Raw genomic sequence first — 16,215 nt, forward strand, 5'->3', positions numbered from 1 at the left:
GAGCTGACCGGACTGCCGTTTTAAGCGGCCGGCGGGGTGAAAATAGCCCGCGGCCGACTGCTCTCAGGCGGAGAGCAGGCAAAGAACGCTCAAGACCCTAGGGTGAGTTAGATCTCGGACGAGGGGGGGGCTCTGCGTAACGGGTCCCCTCCCGATCCTTGAGGTCCCACCTTGCGACGGGTCGGCTACAATCTCTGCGGCAGTTTTGGGGCCAATTCGGCTGGCATAAGACCTACATACCCAAGCTTCGATTGGGGGAAGAAGTGGAAAGGAGAACTTGAAATCGAAACAGCGATTACAACCCGAGGAAAGTGAAGGGAAGGTAAAGATCACTATCTTCCGATACGGGACAGATTGATAAAAACAGAGAGGAAAAAAAGTAGACTTTTAAACTGCAACAGACTAGTAAAAAGGAGGGGAAGCTTCGGCAGGAGTTGTATTTGAAAAGAGACTAAGTTTAAAGAAGTTATTAAAGAAATCGGACTATTGTTTTGAATACCTGTGGCTTTGGAGCTGTGAGAAAAAGATACCATCGCGAGATCTGCTGTGGGAAGACGGGAGACAGGAAGTGCGTAATAACAATAGAGCGGCTGGAGAGAAGCGGCCCTTGCTGGAGGGCAGGAAGAAGGGAATCGCCATCTTTGAGAGGGGAAGGGTCGCGGCCTCAGCAGAAAAGGAAGTAGGCCATATTGGATTATAAAATCATAGAGAGACCATAGAGAAAAGACGCCCGACATTTTGGACCCTTTAAAATTAATTTATGCAAGAAGACCGGGACATTTGAAATAAAAAAGGTACTAAATTTAACGCCACGGAGCTAAGGAAGAGAGCGGACTCGTGGGAGCGAGCCAAAGCAAGCCCCACGATGTCGAAGAAAGAGTGGCAATCGGCAATAGAAAACCTGGATAAAAAACTTTTGGAGGTGATTAAAGAATTTAAAGACATGAAATTGGAGCTGATCAAAGAGGTTAAACAGACAGTAAAATCGGAGCTGTCAGAAGTAAAATCGGAGCTGTCAGAAGTGAAGAAAGGTATGGAAACAATACAAAGTGAATTACAAGGGACGCAGCAGAGAGTTAAAACAGTAGAAGGAGCGATGGAGAACTTAGCAGATACGCAACAAACAGAGATGAGGCTGATGAGGGGAAGGATGGCGGTTGCGGAAAGTAGACATATGGAGAAGCAGCTGAGATTTCGCGGCCTGCCGGAAATGGAAGGAAAGACAGCGCAAGAGCAGATGACGGAGGTGTTAGCTGAATACCTGGGGAAGGAGGAGGAGGATGTTGTGGCTATCCTGGATGTGGCATATCGTGTGAACTCGAGAATTGCAACCCAGAGGAAAGTACCAAGAGATGTGATTGTACAATTTACAACAAGAAATATGAAAGAGAAGATTGTGACTAAACAGTTTCAAGATCCATTGGAGATCGATGGCAAGACAATCATTATAATGAAGGAACTACCTAGATCAGTGTTACTAGATCGGAAAAAATATAAAGTGCTAATCCAGATGTTGAAGGACATGAAAATCAGGTACAGATGGGAGCTTCCAGAGGGTTTGTCCTTTGAATTTGGAGGTGCCAAAAAACGTATCAGATCTGAGCGGGAGATGGAGCGATTTATAAGGGACAATGAAAAAGACTTACCAACAAGATTATGAATATGGAGTGTAAAGTATTATCTTGGAATGTAAATGGACTAAATTCACCGAATAAGAGAAAAAATATTTTTCACTGGCTACTAAAACAAAAATGTGATATTGTTTGTTTGCAAGAGACTCATATTCGAAAACAGGATGTAAAATATTTAAAACTGGGAAAATTGGGCAAGGACTTTGTAGCGGCCTCAAGTAAGAAAAAAAGAGGAGTGGTGTTGTATGTAAAAGAGGAGCTACAACCAAAATTCATAATGAAAGATGTGGAAGCCAGATTTGTAGCAGTGGAATGTACTTGGAACCTAAAGAGAGTGTTGGTAGTCGGAATTTACGCACCTAATGGTGCAAAAGAGAGCTTCTTTGAGGATTTGAGGAAGCATTTAGACGATCTTTCATATGATCAGATAATTCTTGCTGGAGACTTCAATGGAGTGACAGACTTGGAACTGGATAAAAAGACTACAATGACACAAAAGAAAAGAGGACTATTACCAAAGCTCTTTTTTGAGCTGATTCAACAAGAGACTCTTGAAGATGTATGGAGGAGAGAATATCCTAAAAGCAGACAGTTTACTTTTTATTCTGCAAGGCATTCCACATTATCAAGAATTGACATGATCTGGGCCTCAAAAGACTTGGCGTTATGGACTAAAGATGTAGAAATAATGCCGATGGTAGGCTCAGATCATAACCCAATTATGTGGAAATTAGGGAAAAGGAGAAAAAGGAAAGCATGGAGAATAAATGAGGACTTGCTACAGGAAAAAGAGAATATGGAAATATTGAGAAGAGAGACAAAGTTTTTCATACAATACAACGTGAATAAAGAAGTACCAACTGATAAAGTTTGGGATGCTTACAAGGCGGTTATAAGGGGCATACTAATGGACTTAAATGGTAGAGCAAGAAAGAAGAAAGAGGAGAAGAGACAAGAGATTGAGGAGAAAATAAAAGCTAAGGAAATACAGTTAAAAAAGAGACCAGGGAAAAAGAAAGTATACCAGGAAATTAAAATATTGCAAGAACAGCTAACAGCAATGAGTAATAAAGAATTGGAGTGGAACCTCAAAAGGCTGAATCAGAAAGCGTTTGAGGGTGCAAATAAACCTGGGAAGTACCTGGCATGGCAACTGAAGAAGAGAAGGGAAAAGAAAACAATAAATAAAATTTGTGAAGATGACAAAACGTATTTGGAACAGACTACCATTAGTAGAGCCTTTTATAAATTCTACGCTAAACTGTACAACAAGAAAGAAGTAAATAAAGACTCAATAGCGTCATATCTGGAGAAAATGACGCTACCAGAAATCTCGGACGCTTGGAGAAGTAAACTGAATAGTGAAGTAACGGATGAGGAAATAAGTATGGCAATACAATCTGCAAATCTAGGAAAGGCGCCAGGGCCAGATGGACTTACAGCTAAATTTTATAAGACTATGGCCAATGAGCTGGCACCATTCCTAAAAGAGGTGATCAATGGAGTTCTAAGGGATCAAAGGATTCCAGACACTTGGTCTGAAGCGAACATATCATTGATCCCAAAAGAGGGCCAAGATTTGACTAATGTGAAAAATTACAGACCTATATCGTTACTCAACAATGACTATAAAATTTTTGCAAAGATACTGGCGGAGAGACTGAAGGGGTGGCTTTCGGAAGTTATAGAGGAGGAGCAAGCAGGCTTTTTGCCAGACAGACAAATAAGAGACAATTTAAGGACAGTGATTGATGCTATTGAATATTATGATAAGCGTTGTGATAAAGAGGTTGGTTTCTTCTTTGTTGACGCTGAAAAGGCATTTGACAATTTAAACTGGGACTTTATGTTTGCCACTATGGAAAAGCTACAATTAGGAGAAAGATTCATAAGAGCAATTAAGGAAATTTACAGAGACCAGACTGCAGCAATTGTGGTGAACGATGAATTGACTAAGAAACTGATTATAAGTAAAGGAACAAGACAAGGTTGCCCGTTGTCTCCACTGTTGTTCATTTTAGTATTGGAGATCCTGATGATACAAATACGACAAGATGAGGAAATTCGAGGAATAAAAATAAAGGACTATTCATACAAGGTCAGAGCATTCGCGGATGATATAATGTTAATCGTAGAGGACCCATTGGAGAACATGCCAAAAGTGATAGATAAGATCAAGGAGTTTGGAGACTTGGCAGGTTTCTACATCAACAAAAAGAAGTCAAAGATACTATGCAAAAATATGACTAAGCAGAAACAACAACTGTTAATGGAAACAACGGATTGTGAAGTAACAAGCAAGGTGAAATATTTGGGAATTGAACTGACTGCAAAGAATATAGATTTATTCAAGAACAATTATGAAAAACTATGGACTCAGATTGAGAGAGACTTGATTAAATGGAATAGGCTTAATCTGTCATGGTTGGGTAGGATTGCAGCAGTTAAAATGAATGTGTTACCAAGAGTGATGTTTTTGCTACAGACAATACCAATCATCAGAGACTCTAAACAATTTGAAAAATGGCAGAGGAAAATATCAGACTTTGTATGGGCAGGCAAGAAGCCTCGAGTGAAAATGAAAGTTTTACAAGATGCAAAGGAAAGAGGCGGAATGCAACTGCCCAACCTGAGACTTTACCATGATGCAATCTGCCTAGTTTGGCTGAAAGAGTGGATGACATTAAAGAATAAGAAACTATTAGCCCTAGAGGGATACAAAAAAATATTTGGATGGCACGCATACCTATGGCATGACAAAGTAAAGGTCAACTCGATGTTCCTGCACCATTTCGTACGGAGAAGTCTATATACAATCTGGAAGAAGTACAGAATTTATTTACAAGAAGGAACTCCTTGGTGGGTGGTTCCATATGAGGTGATAGACCCGAGAGCTGTTGATGATGAACGACAATGTTTAACATATAAAGAAATAACTAAAGTAGAAGCATCTAAACTTAGAATAAAGACGCAAGAGGAACTATCACCTAATTACGATTGGTTCCAGTATAGACAAATCAGAGATTTGTATAACTCGGACTCTGTAAAAGGAGGTATACGAATAGAGAATTCGGAACTAGAGCAGACCCTTCTTAAAGAGGATAAGAAAAGAATATCCAAGGTATACCAAGTACTGTTGAAATGGTATACTGAGGATGAGACAGTTAAAATACAAATGGTGAAATGGGCTATAAATTTTAACAAAGAAATAACAATGGAGGCATGGGAATACTTGTGGAAGACTACAATGAAGACAACGACATGTACAAATATCAAAGAGAACATCTACAAAATGATCTATCGTTGGTACATGACACCAAAGAAGATTGCGCTAGGGAATTTGAACACTTCTAATAAATGCTGGAAATGTAGGAAGCATGAGGGCTCCCTCTATCATATGTGGCGGTCGTGTGAGGTAGCCAGGCAGTACTGGGGGGTAATAATAAGAGAAATGAGTGAAATTTTACAATTTCAAATTAATAAGAACCCAGAACTCCTGCTACTGAACTTGGGAATGGAGGGAATTCCAGCCCATCACAGGACGCTGATATTTTACATGACGGCAGCAGCTAGACTTTTGTATGCGCAAAAATGGAAAGTACAAGAAGTGCCAACTATCGAAGATTGGATCTACAAATTGCTGTACATGGCTGAAATGGACAAGATGACAAGAAAACTGAGAAATCTGGACTCAGGGCAGTTTAACACAGATTGGGAGAAGCTGAAACAATATCTGGAGAAGAAATGGGAGGTGGGAGGAAAACTGTGGCAGTTTGAGAACTACTGAAGTATAATAAAATGTAGAGGGGGGTGACTTTACCGGGGGGAGAAGAGATAAATGTGAATTTATAAGCAGTTAGATTAACAGATTGACATATATATAGATATATATAGGTTAACAAATAGAATATTGACAGAAAATAATTAACTATAAGGATTAAATATAAGGATTGAGTAATCAACAATATTTTCTTTCTTTGATAAGATCTGTATAATGCACCAAACTGAATGTCTGAAGGTATAGATGAGTCAAATTGATTGACTATGTGATGAGAGTTATATAGAATTATTATAAAAAGACAGAATGAGTAATATATAGAGAATAAGTCAAATTGTTTGATTTAAATGTGTAAGGTTTTTATGGTTTATGATATATAGAAATATTTAAAATTGGAAAATGGGATAAATTGTTTATCTAAGATGGAACAAAGACTTACAGTTTGGGTATATAATAAGAAAAATAGTTAAGGATGTACTGCTTAGTATAATGGAGAATATATATTTGTTTTAGATAGAGGAATTTAATAGAAGTAAGGGAAAAGGGACAAAGGGTTGGAAAACTGTTGGAAGTCAATAAAAGGGGGGGAAAGGGAGGGGGTTAGAAATGGAAAATTTGGGAAAATTGAATGTAAATGAAAAAATAACGGATTCTAACCCAATAAAATTTTTTTTCAAAAAAAAAAAAAAGATAATGTTGTTTCAGCCGTGTTCTTTTTCAGTGTATTTTTAAAATTATTTTTCTTATTCCCTGCACTTGGACTGCCTCTGTGTGTGTGTGTGTGTGGGGGGGGGGGGGTGTTCTGTTTCCCATGGCAGCCATTTTGTAGTTGGCTCCACTACCATGTGCCAGAATTCCAAAGGTGCCCACAGCCTCAAAAAGGTTAGGGATCCATGCCTTAGTTTATTGGTGTGTTCTGGCACGCAGTGCTATAGTTACATTTTTCTTTGTGTCTGGATTGTGTATGTGAACAGATGGCTCTGGAAAAGATAATTAGTCAGGCTAGTTGTAAGGTTATCAGAACATCCCATTAGATGAGATTGAAGGTCCATCTGGTCTAACATCTTGTTTTCCACAATGCCCAATGGATACCTTGTTTGGGGAACAATCTGTAGTTTTTAGTTTGCAGAGGAAGAATTGTTCATCTACTCGAGATTTATTTATCACCGTTCAGTATAGAAGCTCAGACTTTCCCTTGCCTTTTAAAATGTATTTGGTATGGTCCAATGAAGATAGGCTCCTAAGTTGAGAGACATGATTTAAATTCAGGTGGTCTCCATGGAACACCCAACAGGATTAATAGTAGTATGTATGTTTTGGGTCTGGAGTAGAGGTGGGCATGGACCGGGAAAAGACCATGGGCTGACAGTCTGTGGTCCGTGGAGTTTCATGGACCAGATGGACCACGAACTACCATGAATTGCGGACAGGTTCATAGGGCCACTTCTAGGGCCTGGAGCAAGGAGGGTTTAAAGTGCTCCCAGCACCACTTGCAAGTGGTACCGGAAGCACTTTAACCTCCCTTGCTCCAACTGACTAATGGGGACTTTCCTACCAGTCAGCTGGAGCAAGGGGGGATTTAAAGCGCTCCTGGCGCCACTTGCAAGTGGTTCTGGGAGTAGTTTAAACTTCTTTTAAAAACCCAGACCAACAGACCATGGACCAGCAAAAAGGTCGTGGGTCCGTGGGAAACGGCATCCCCATAATCTGCCGCTTCGCGAACAACGAACCGGGCTTGTCCATGTGAAATTTAGGTCTGTTTTCCGTTCCATGCCTATCTCTAGTCAGGAGAACAGCATGGACGCTTAAGCCCCCTTTTGCTATGTGTCATGGTCCCTGATCTGAATTGGGCCTGCATATGCCTGCGATTAAGTTCCTAGCACAGAACTTGCAAAACACATTTGATCACATAGACCCGAGAGGACTCAGGCAGAATCATAACATGTAATTAGGCCCAGAGTTAGTCCTTATTATTTGTTCCATATTTTGTTCAAAAGATTGCTCTATAAAAATCAGAAATCAGACATTGAAAAATCAGGTCTACCATTGTCATGGTAGAGTTACTCTCCTATTATATTACAAGCTGCTTTTTGCCTTCTAGAAAAGCAGCAAATCAAAGCAGAACAGAACACAATTGTTGTATTGTTGTTTTCTCTGCCCTCTCTGGAGCATTAAGCATTATTAAGTACTGTCAGAGGAAGAACATTAAAGCTGATGAACAAATGGTTTGCTCCTTATTGCATTTTGTTTTGTCCTACAAAAAGCTGCTGTTTGAGGAATATTCAAAACCTGGTTTCTCCACTTGAGATGACATTTGAAACCTCATTTCATTTTTTTTGTCTGTCATAATTGTAAATGCTTCCTAAGGCATACCCTGATGGCTCTCTGTTTCAAGTGGCTTTTAAGTCATTGTGCAACTGATCTATAATAGAGTTACCAGGACACTATTTCTATTCTGAGCTTTCTAATGGTTGGCATTATTCATCCAGGAATGAAAGCAGATAAGTTTTGTCCATTGTGATGGAGACAAGAGAACATGTCAAATGGCTACTGTAAAATGTTTGCTGATTGATTGGTTTTGATGGGTATGGGTGAGGAAATCTATTGTTTCCAATTATTTTCCTTTCCAAGCACTCTCAGCGGTGAGATGTTTGAAACTGGAACACTGGCTTTATATGAAAGCCTGTATTCATTTGGCTGTTTCACATGACTGCTTCAGGTGCTATTAGACTTATCTCCTTAAGCTGCAAATAGGGATGTGCACTAAAAAAAAATCAGTATTATCCAGATCTAGGTAACCAGAAGACCATATATATTTGGCTTTCCTGATATCTGGGTCCAAAATTCTGGCATATTATTCAGATCTGGGTTTTATTTGGGAATCTGAATATGTTCAGCACTATTATTCCGTAATGGGGAACATATCTGGTGGGGTTAGAGGACACTTGCTACAGAAGTGAAAGTAAATACTTTCGATAGATAACAGACAGCCCCACTGGCTCAGTGCATTGTCAGTTAGCAGTTTACACACTCTCAGATGATTTATACAGAATACAAACTTAGCAAAGTCACAAAATGCATAACCCAATATTGGCAGGTATGTTGGCATACATGACAGTGGTTGTGCCCTGCTGATTTTATTAGATCTGTTGGCAGCTTTGTTTCCTACTCTGCTTCCTGTCATTTAACTAATTTTTAACCCATAAGAGGACCCATTCTCGTATCCCATGACTCCTAAGCTTACTCAGGAGTATGTGGTGAGATATCTTGTCAAAAACCTTTGAAAGTCCAAGAATATAATGTCTACCAGCTCACCATTATCTACATGCGTTCTCCCTTTCTCAAAGAACTTAAAAAGGTTGGTGGACCAGGGCAGGAACCATGCTGATGTTTCTCTATGTCCTTAATAATTCTAACTTTGATTACAGTTTCTATTAATTTGCCTGGGATGAACATTAGGTTAACTGGCTGTAATTTGCTGGTTCCCCTTTGAACCCCTTTTTAAAAATCAGTGTAACATTTGCTACTCTGCAGGCTTCTGGTACAGTGGCTTATTTTAGTGCCACTCTGTGGCACCCAACTGAGCTCCTAGGCCAAACTCACTTTAGTTTACATTCATACACACATGAGGAATGGAGTGATGATTGGCTTATTACTGGGCTAACACTGATGATAACAGCTTGCCAGTGAGTGTTAGACAGATTGAAGAAAGCATCACCATCTATAGGCAATTTAAACTTCTCACAGAGAGAAGGCACAGGGAGGTATGAATGGTCATTTCTACTTTCTGTGAAACAGGGATGGCATACATGGAGAATTGAGCCCTGCTTTCTCCCTCATCGTGCCTCACTAGTTGCTATACTTTGTCAATTTCTGATTTTCCTCCCAGCCTGGATCCTGGCTAGGGAAGAAATAGGTTTCAAACAGTGGAACATAATGAGATAAAGCAGAGGGGGAGGCATGGTTTAGCTCCCCCTATTCATGTGCTCTGGTTTTGTTCAGAATAGATATGAGAACAAGTGAGACATGTATATTGGGTCATCTCCCCATCCCCAGACTGTTTTTAATGCTATAAAGATATCTGAGAGATCTCAGATCCTGAATCCTAGAGATGTAAAATGAGAATGTCCTTCCCGAGCCACTCACATGGTATAATGGCTAGTAGAAAGAAGAAACATCAATTTGGATGATCTTGTTTGGTGGGAAGATCAGTTGGCTGATACGTCTTTCATGCACCCGCTGAGTCACATCTTCATATCATTGCTATCATTACCCCCAAACCTCTTGTTGTCTATGGAAATAAAACCAGATAGTGAGGCAGAGCAGGAAGTTCCTAACAGCTCCCCTATGCCAAAAACATATCTGTTCACATTTGGGGCATTTACAACATTTATCAGTTTGCATGAACCCCAGGTTTAGTTTTTTAAAAAATATTCTAGTAGGACATTCCTACAGAGCATATTATTCCAGTTTTGAAACAGCTGGCTTATCTTCCAGTTAGTTTCCAAGCCTAGGTGCTAGTTTTGACATTTAAATCTCTAACTGTCTAAAACCTGACTACCTTAAGAGCTGCCATTTTGAAATCTTTATTATTTTTATTAATGCTATTTATAGCCTACCTTTCTCACCAAGATTCAAGGCAAATTACACAGTTTAAGCAAATATGATCAGTACCTAGGTCATTTAATAAACAATACAGTAGATATTTGAAAAACAAGAATAAGTATGATACAGAGATGAAACAATGCTGAAGCAAAATGTAAGTCAATTATCATGACATATTAATGAAGCAAAGAAACTATCCAGTGGGAGCATAACTACAGCAAAAGACAGTATACAGCAGCATAGTCTGCAGTCTCTATCCCTTTACCAATGCATTGCTCAGCACCATCTCTTTACAACACAGTCCTATTATCTGTGTAAAAATCCCATCTTTGGAAGCATGATGTTCAGCCACACAAGACAGGGCCTTTTCAGTGCTGGCTCCAGAAGCCATGTAATACCCTTCCCAAAGATGTTTGTCTGGATCCCACATAGGTTTTAATTCATAAGTGTGATAAAGCTGTTCTGATTTGGTTAGCTTATGGGATTGGTTAAAATAATATTGTCAGGGACTTAATTGATCACGTTGTTTCTGTTTGCAGGCTGTTGTTTAGACACTGTTGTTTTGTTATACTAGTTGTTGTATTTTATGTATTCTTGTTTTAGACTGTTTGTATGCCAGACCTATGGGTTTTAAAAAAAAATCAATTGAAATATTTTAATTAATTAATTAACCCAATAACTATACTAGCTCTTCATACCTGGGTAACTATTAAGATGGAGAACATTCAGACATATCTATAATCAAGAAACGATTATAAACCTAGAAACAGACTTGGTAGTTCATAGAAGAGTAATATACATAATATTTCTGCTTCATGTATTTAATAGTGATGTGTTCAGTCTTTACCATGCAAGGGATCAGTATGTGTTGTCACTATAGGATAACAGCTGCTGGATTTGACCAAAAAACGTAGAAGATGTCTTTGCTCAGAGAAACAGGGCTAGCCCAGCCCCATAGCTAGACATGCCACAAAGGAAGTCTGGAGGCCTAGAACCACTTTGGAGAGGATCATGAAACAGAGGAGCAACACAGTTGTATGGCCTTGTGTAGATTAGGAAAGATATCTAACATATTAATATACACAATATATTAAGACCCAGATATAGAGAGAGTCTGAGAATGACAAGAATGTCTAACTTCACAGAAGTTAGACCTCAAGGATGAATAAATTGGTGGAGGGCCAAAAGATATTCATATGTATGAGAAACTTGTAATCACTAATTTTCCACAGACTTTCTAAGATAACGTAGCAAGAATGAACTAACAATTTTTATATACTTTAAGATATTTCAAATATGGATAACCTTCTCTGGTGTTGAAGTTATAGTTAGCCAACAATGTGTACCCTTTGAAGTGGGATGGGAGATTATTGTTAGGAGATGGTTTTGAAACCCTATAAATATGAGAAGCTGGATTGATCAGGACCTCCTCCTAGTAAGGGCTATGTGCCTGTGACCTGCTTATCTTAGGGTAAGATAATTGCTCTCCTTTAATGGTATATGTAGTTGTTGTAATGGTATAATTTTCTGTTGATTGAGCAGATATGAAGAATGTTTTATTAATAAAGGCTTAGAATGAATGGAGAGATTCTGTGACAGTATTATTTGTGAGCTATACCCCTTAACAAACCTAAAATATTATTTGTGGTGTACCTGTTACCAGGAGTTAAATGATTTGATATAGAAAGCTAAGTGCTTAGGGATTAGTATGTACACACCTATATTTAAATCAAGCCTGACCAGAGTTATTCTGAACAATGTTAAATTGACTTCACACACAGTCTCTTAGAAAGGATTTTTAGTGAAAGAAGAGTAATTATGAATACATTACTGAACCTGAAAGGTTCTAACAGAGTTTTAATTATCCATATTATTCTTATGCATTCTCTCCATAAACAAAATTTTAATTCTCTTTTATTCTTTTTAGGGCAGAATAAAATCCGCTTCATTCCAGGAATGGTTGGACCAATCTTAGAAATGACCCTTATTCCAGAAGCTGTGCTTCGGAAAGCCACCATCCCAATCTTTTTTGATATGATGCTATGCGAATATAAACAAACTGGAGAATTCAAAAAGGTAGTATAAGCTTTCCATTGCATTTGTGAGTTTTAGCTGCTGTTCCATTTAACTGCAATAATGGATGTAGAATATAAATAGGTACTTAAGATTATTCCAAAATACCCTTTCTTCCAAAATACTGCCATTTGGAGGAAAGGTGTGAGACTAAATGTATCCAAAAGGTTTGTGACCTTTTCTTATCACAAACATATCAAGCAACTGATCACATTTAGTGGCTATCCTAATTAGAGATGGGTATGAACCGAAATACAAACCAAAATTCATGATGAACTAGGTCGGTTTGTGGTTCGTGAACCAGTGGTTCATCAGAGCCCATTTCTGATGAACCACCACAAACTTTAGGCTGGTTTGTTTGGTTCATTTTTCAGTTCATTACTGCAGACAGCCTGGCACTGATCAATCAGTTTCCTAGGCAACAGGGGATGGACTTCCTGCAGACCTTCTGCTGACCCGGAAGTGACCTTCTGCTGACCCAGAAGTGGTGATTTGCTGGCCTGGAAGTGACATTTTCATGAATCAAAACGAACCAATTTGTGAACTGGGGCAGGTTCGTGAAAGTTCATGGTTCATGAAACATGCAGAACCATGAACCACATGGTTCGTTTATTTCTGGTTCATGCCCATCTCTAATCCTAATAGAATGTCAAATAAGTATGAATGGAATGTATCTGAAGCATGGACCATTTTATATGGAATGGAATGAAAAACATTGCTATGGAATTTTGAAACACAGTTGAAAACAAAATATGCATCAATGAAAAGGATATAGGATTGAACCACTGCCAAAAGGTACTGCATGGAAAGGTCTTTTTCGCTTTTAGCACTTTCATTTTTCCTCTTGCTTGTCTTAGATCTTGTTTGCTTATTTTGTGACAGCTTAGCTTTCAGGAAACAATACCTCCATCAAATCACCCATTGTTGTCATTGGTTAGCTATGTGTTATTCTCAACAGTATTGTGCACTGGTAGTGTTGCTTCATTTGTTGTTTACAATTTGAATTTTTAAAATGTTTTAAAGCTTTTGTATGTTGGTTAATGTAATGGCAGCTGAAACACAGTTGTGGGTAGAAATTCATAATGATGACTCTTTTTATTGGTAGGTATCATGCCAAAAGACTGATATCAACAGTTCAGTATTTGCTTTCGCAGATGAAAGAAACATTTAGCATGGTTTGTAGCTGGGGCACATGTGTGTTTTCCTTTTATTTAAGGCACTGTGATTATATCAACTGAGCCTGGAACTATCTGCCAGGTGGAATTATTGTTTTTGGTACCAGAGCACAAAGCTTTTGGCCTGAGTCCAGGAGTGGAAACTGTTTTGCGTCTCTGCATCTGGTCTTCCCTTGTCTTAATAGTTCTCTATTTCCATTTTTAATTATGGCTTCTTATTCTTGGCATGTAACTGTTCTCTTGGGGATCAATGTAAATAAACAGGTAGATCAAAAAGTCCTGAAATGTTTAGCATCAGAAGAGTCTAGGAAATGTTGAGGTACATGGTTAACATACCATTGAGTCCCTAAGACTACAGTTCTAAGGACACTTTACTGGGAATAAGTCTCATTGAATAACATGAGTAGATCTGCTTACATTTTAGAAGAGAGTTATGTTTCCTAATGCTAAGCCCAGGGATGGGCCATCAGTGAGTGTTAGAGCAGATACTTTGCAGGGAAAGAATGCTACCTGAGATGCTACAGAGGTGTGATATAGCAAGGGACATATGGCAGGCTGGAGATGTTCTGGGGGGTAAGTCACCACTTGGTGAAATGTGTCCTTTTGTTCCTTGAAATGATAGAAGGCGGCTACAACTGTGTGAGTAAATCTGTTGTGGGGAGCATTCTGACACAGCAGGCCATGTCTTCTTGTTGAGAGTGCTTCAGCCTGTTGCGTTATCCTGGAGATTACTTTTGTAGGTCATAACTGGGCTCCTTTGGACTGGAAGAAAATATACAAATACTTTTGGTTTCTAAAACACGCCTGTTAATACTCCATAAGATGAAATGAAACACACTTGAGAAAAATTCCTATGCTCGATTCCTCTGGAAGCAATCATTCATATTGGTCATGATTTTTGTTATATTAAAAATCTTCAATTTCTTGATACAATCATAGCCATTTAAGAATGGATGAAAAATGTTGCCTTAGGTGGGCTGTTCTCTCCATTACACATAAACATTTTAATTGATACATGAAGGAATTCGTAGTACAGTTATATAGGCAATTCTGAAGTCCTAGTTTGGGGCACGTACATGCAGTGAAGTATTATTTCACAATTATATTTCCAATTGAAAGATTATTTCTAGCGTGAGCTACCAGTGCTTGCTCTTACTGATTGAAAAAACATCTGCCAGTGGATCAGCACTTTTTTTTTTTAGGAAGAAAAAAATGGCAAATTTTCTACAGCATATATGAAAGCATGGGGTGTTAAGTCTTACCTTTTTAAAAGATTAGCTTAGAAAAAATTAATTTATAGGCATAATAGTATTTCAGTCATAGTATGCCATATGAATTCATGTCGCCGATCTCCATCATTCAGCATTTCCATTACATATTTCTACCAGCTGTGAAGATAATCTAAAATTACTTTTCTTCCTGGCAGTTGCAGTGATACAGTATTGACTTTGAATGTTCGTTCTGGGCTCTGCACTTGTGAAAATGACATCCATATCTTGTGACTGTAATATAATGTTGGAAGGTGTAACACAGGTAGCTTTTTGAGATGAAGATACATGTACATTCAGATTTCCCCTCAGAAGACATGTGTATTATCTTTCTGACATACAATTTTCACAACCTTTTTATTTTTGGCCCAGGGTAAGAAAATACTCTTATCCTTCCCTGACACAGCAACCTTCAAGTTGTTTACTTTAATCCCTTGACTCCTATTGTTTCTGTCAGCCTGGAGGCCATACAGGCTCAGACACAGATCCCTTCCCTCTCTGTTGCTGAACCTCTTGGGAAGTAAAGGAAGCATTGACCTTTCAAGGCAACTAGCGCATCAGAATTGTCACTGGCTTCACCTCTGCGACAGGCCAGAGCCAGTCTCCAGGCACGACTCACTATTTCCTTCACATGCCAGGAGGAGGAAGGGTGTGTTTTGATGCAGCCATATCTGCCAGTTGGACAGAGTTTAAGTAATCCGCTTATTATGCTCACCCTGCTGCTGTCAGTGTGGGCTCTGCTTTGAGCTGTCACTGGGCCTAAAATTAGCCGGAGAGGGAGGGCATCCTCTCAGACAACAAAATAGGATGAATTAACTCTGGAATGATTTTATTAGCTTGGGAACAGTAGGGATTTCTCTCCCCCCCCCCAGTGTCTGTCCAGAAAGCTCACTATGGCTCAGATATACTCTGACATGTTTCTGACTTTATGCTGTTCCTTACTATGTGTCATTTGATGTGCTGCTTGCTTTCAGCGATAGCAGTGAGGCACCTTCTTCCCCTTTCTCCTTCATATATGTAGGAAGGGATGTCTTTATATCACTGTCTTGGTGTCCCTTTTGGGGTACAATACTGGGTAGCCTCCCATTGTGAAGGCACTTGATTTAACTTCATTTTCCTGCATTCTGTGAATGAGGCTGGCACCAATTTATTTGCTGGAATCTTTTGCACAGTTCCACTTTATAGCTATGCACCCATGTCATAACTTCCTATACCTCCAAAGAAGTGTTAAAGCAAACTGTCACATGGTCTGTTTTGGGTACTGGGGGTGAAGGGAAGCAGTACAATGGATCCAGAGAAATATAAAGGACAGGCAAGGGTCAAGTTCCAGAATCAGTAGTGAAAGACTAGAAGAGTCAAAGAAGGGTCAAGGCAGGCAGCACATTAGGTATTCAACATGGGGAAGAAACAGGCGCTTAACTTGGCAAGATGCTTATTCAGGCTCTGCACCTAGGATTTTACAAGGTGATGGTGATTGGTCCTTGCAGTCAACTGAGTTTATGCTCATTCTAGGTGCAGGGATGGTACTGTATCTTGCACTGCATTGTATCAGGCTTCATGTAAGCAGTAGTCCGGTGAACAAGGTCATGTCCCTTTGCAGCTCCTTTTAACCCCTCCTCCAAAAGATCTGCTGTCACAGACTCCCTGTACCTTCCTCTTCCCCATCAACCTGCCACTACCATAGA

The 16,215-nt window shown here is 39.2% G+C and overlaps 1 protein-coding gene across 1 annotated transcript in view; it reads left to right on the top strand.

Annotated features, from left to right (window-relative positions):
- DOCK2 (dedicator of cytokinesis 2) overlaps positions 1-16,215 on the top strand; it is a 470,704-nt gene that overhangs the window by 352,432 nt on the left and 102,057 nt on the right. The window contains exon 33 of the mRNA XM_054976977.1: positions 11,942-12,090. Within this exon, the coding sequence (XP_054832952.1) occupies positions 11,942-12,090 (149 nt within the window). The remainder of the gene's footprint in view (positions 1-11,941; positions 12,091-16,215) is intronic.

This window comes from Eublepharis macularius, chromosome 4 (genome assembly GCF_028583425.1).
Source record: "Eublepharis macularius isolate TG4126 chromosome 4, MPM_Emac_v1.0, whole genome shotgun sequence".
NCBI lineage: Eukaryota > Metazoa > Chordata > Lepidosauria > Squamata > Eublepharidae > Eublepharis > Eublepharis macularius.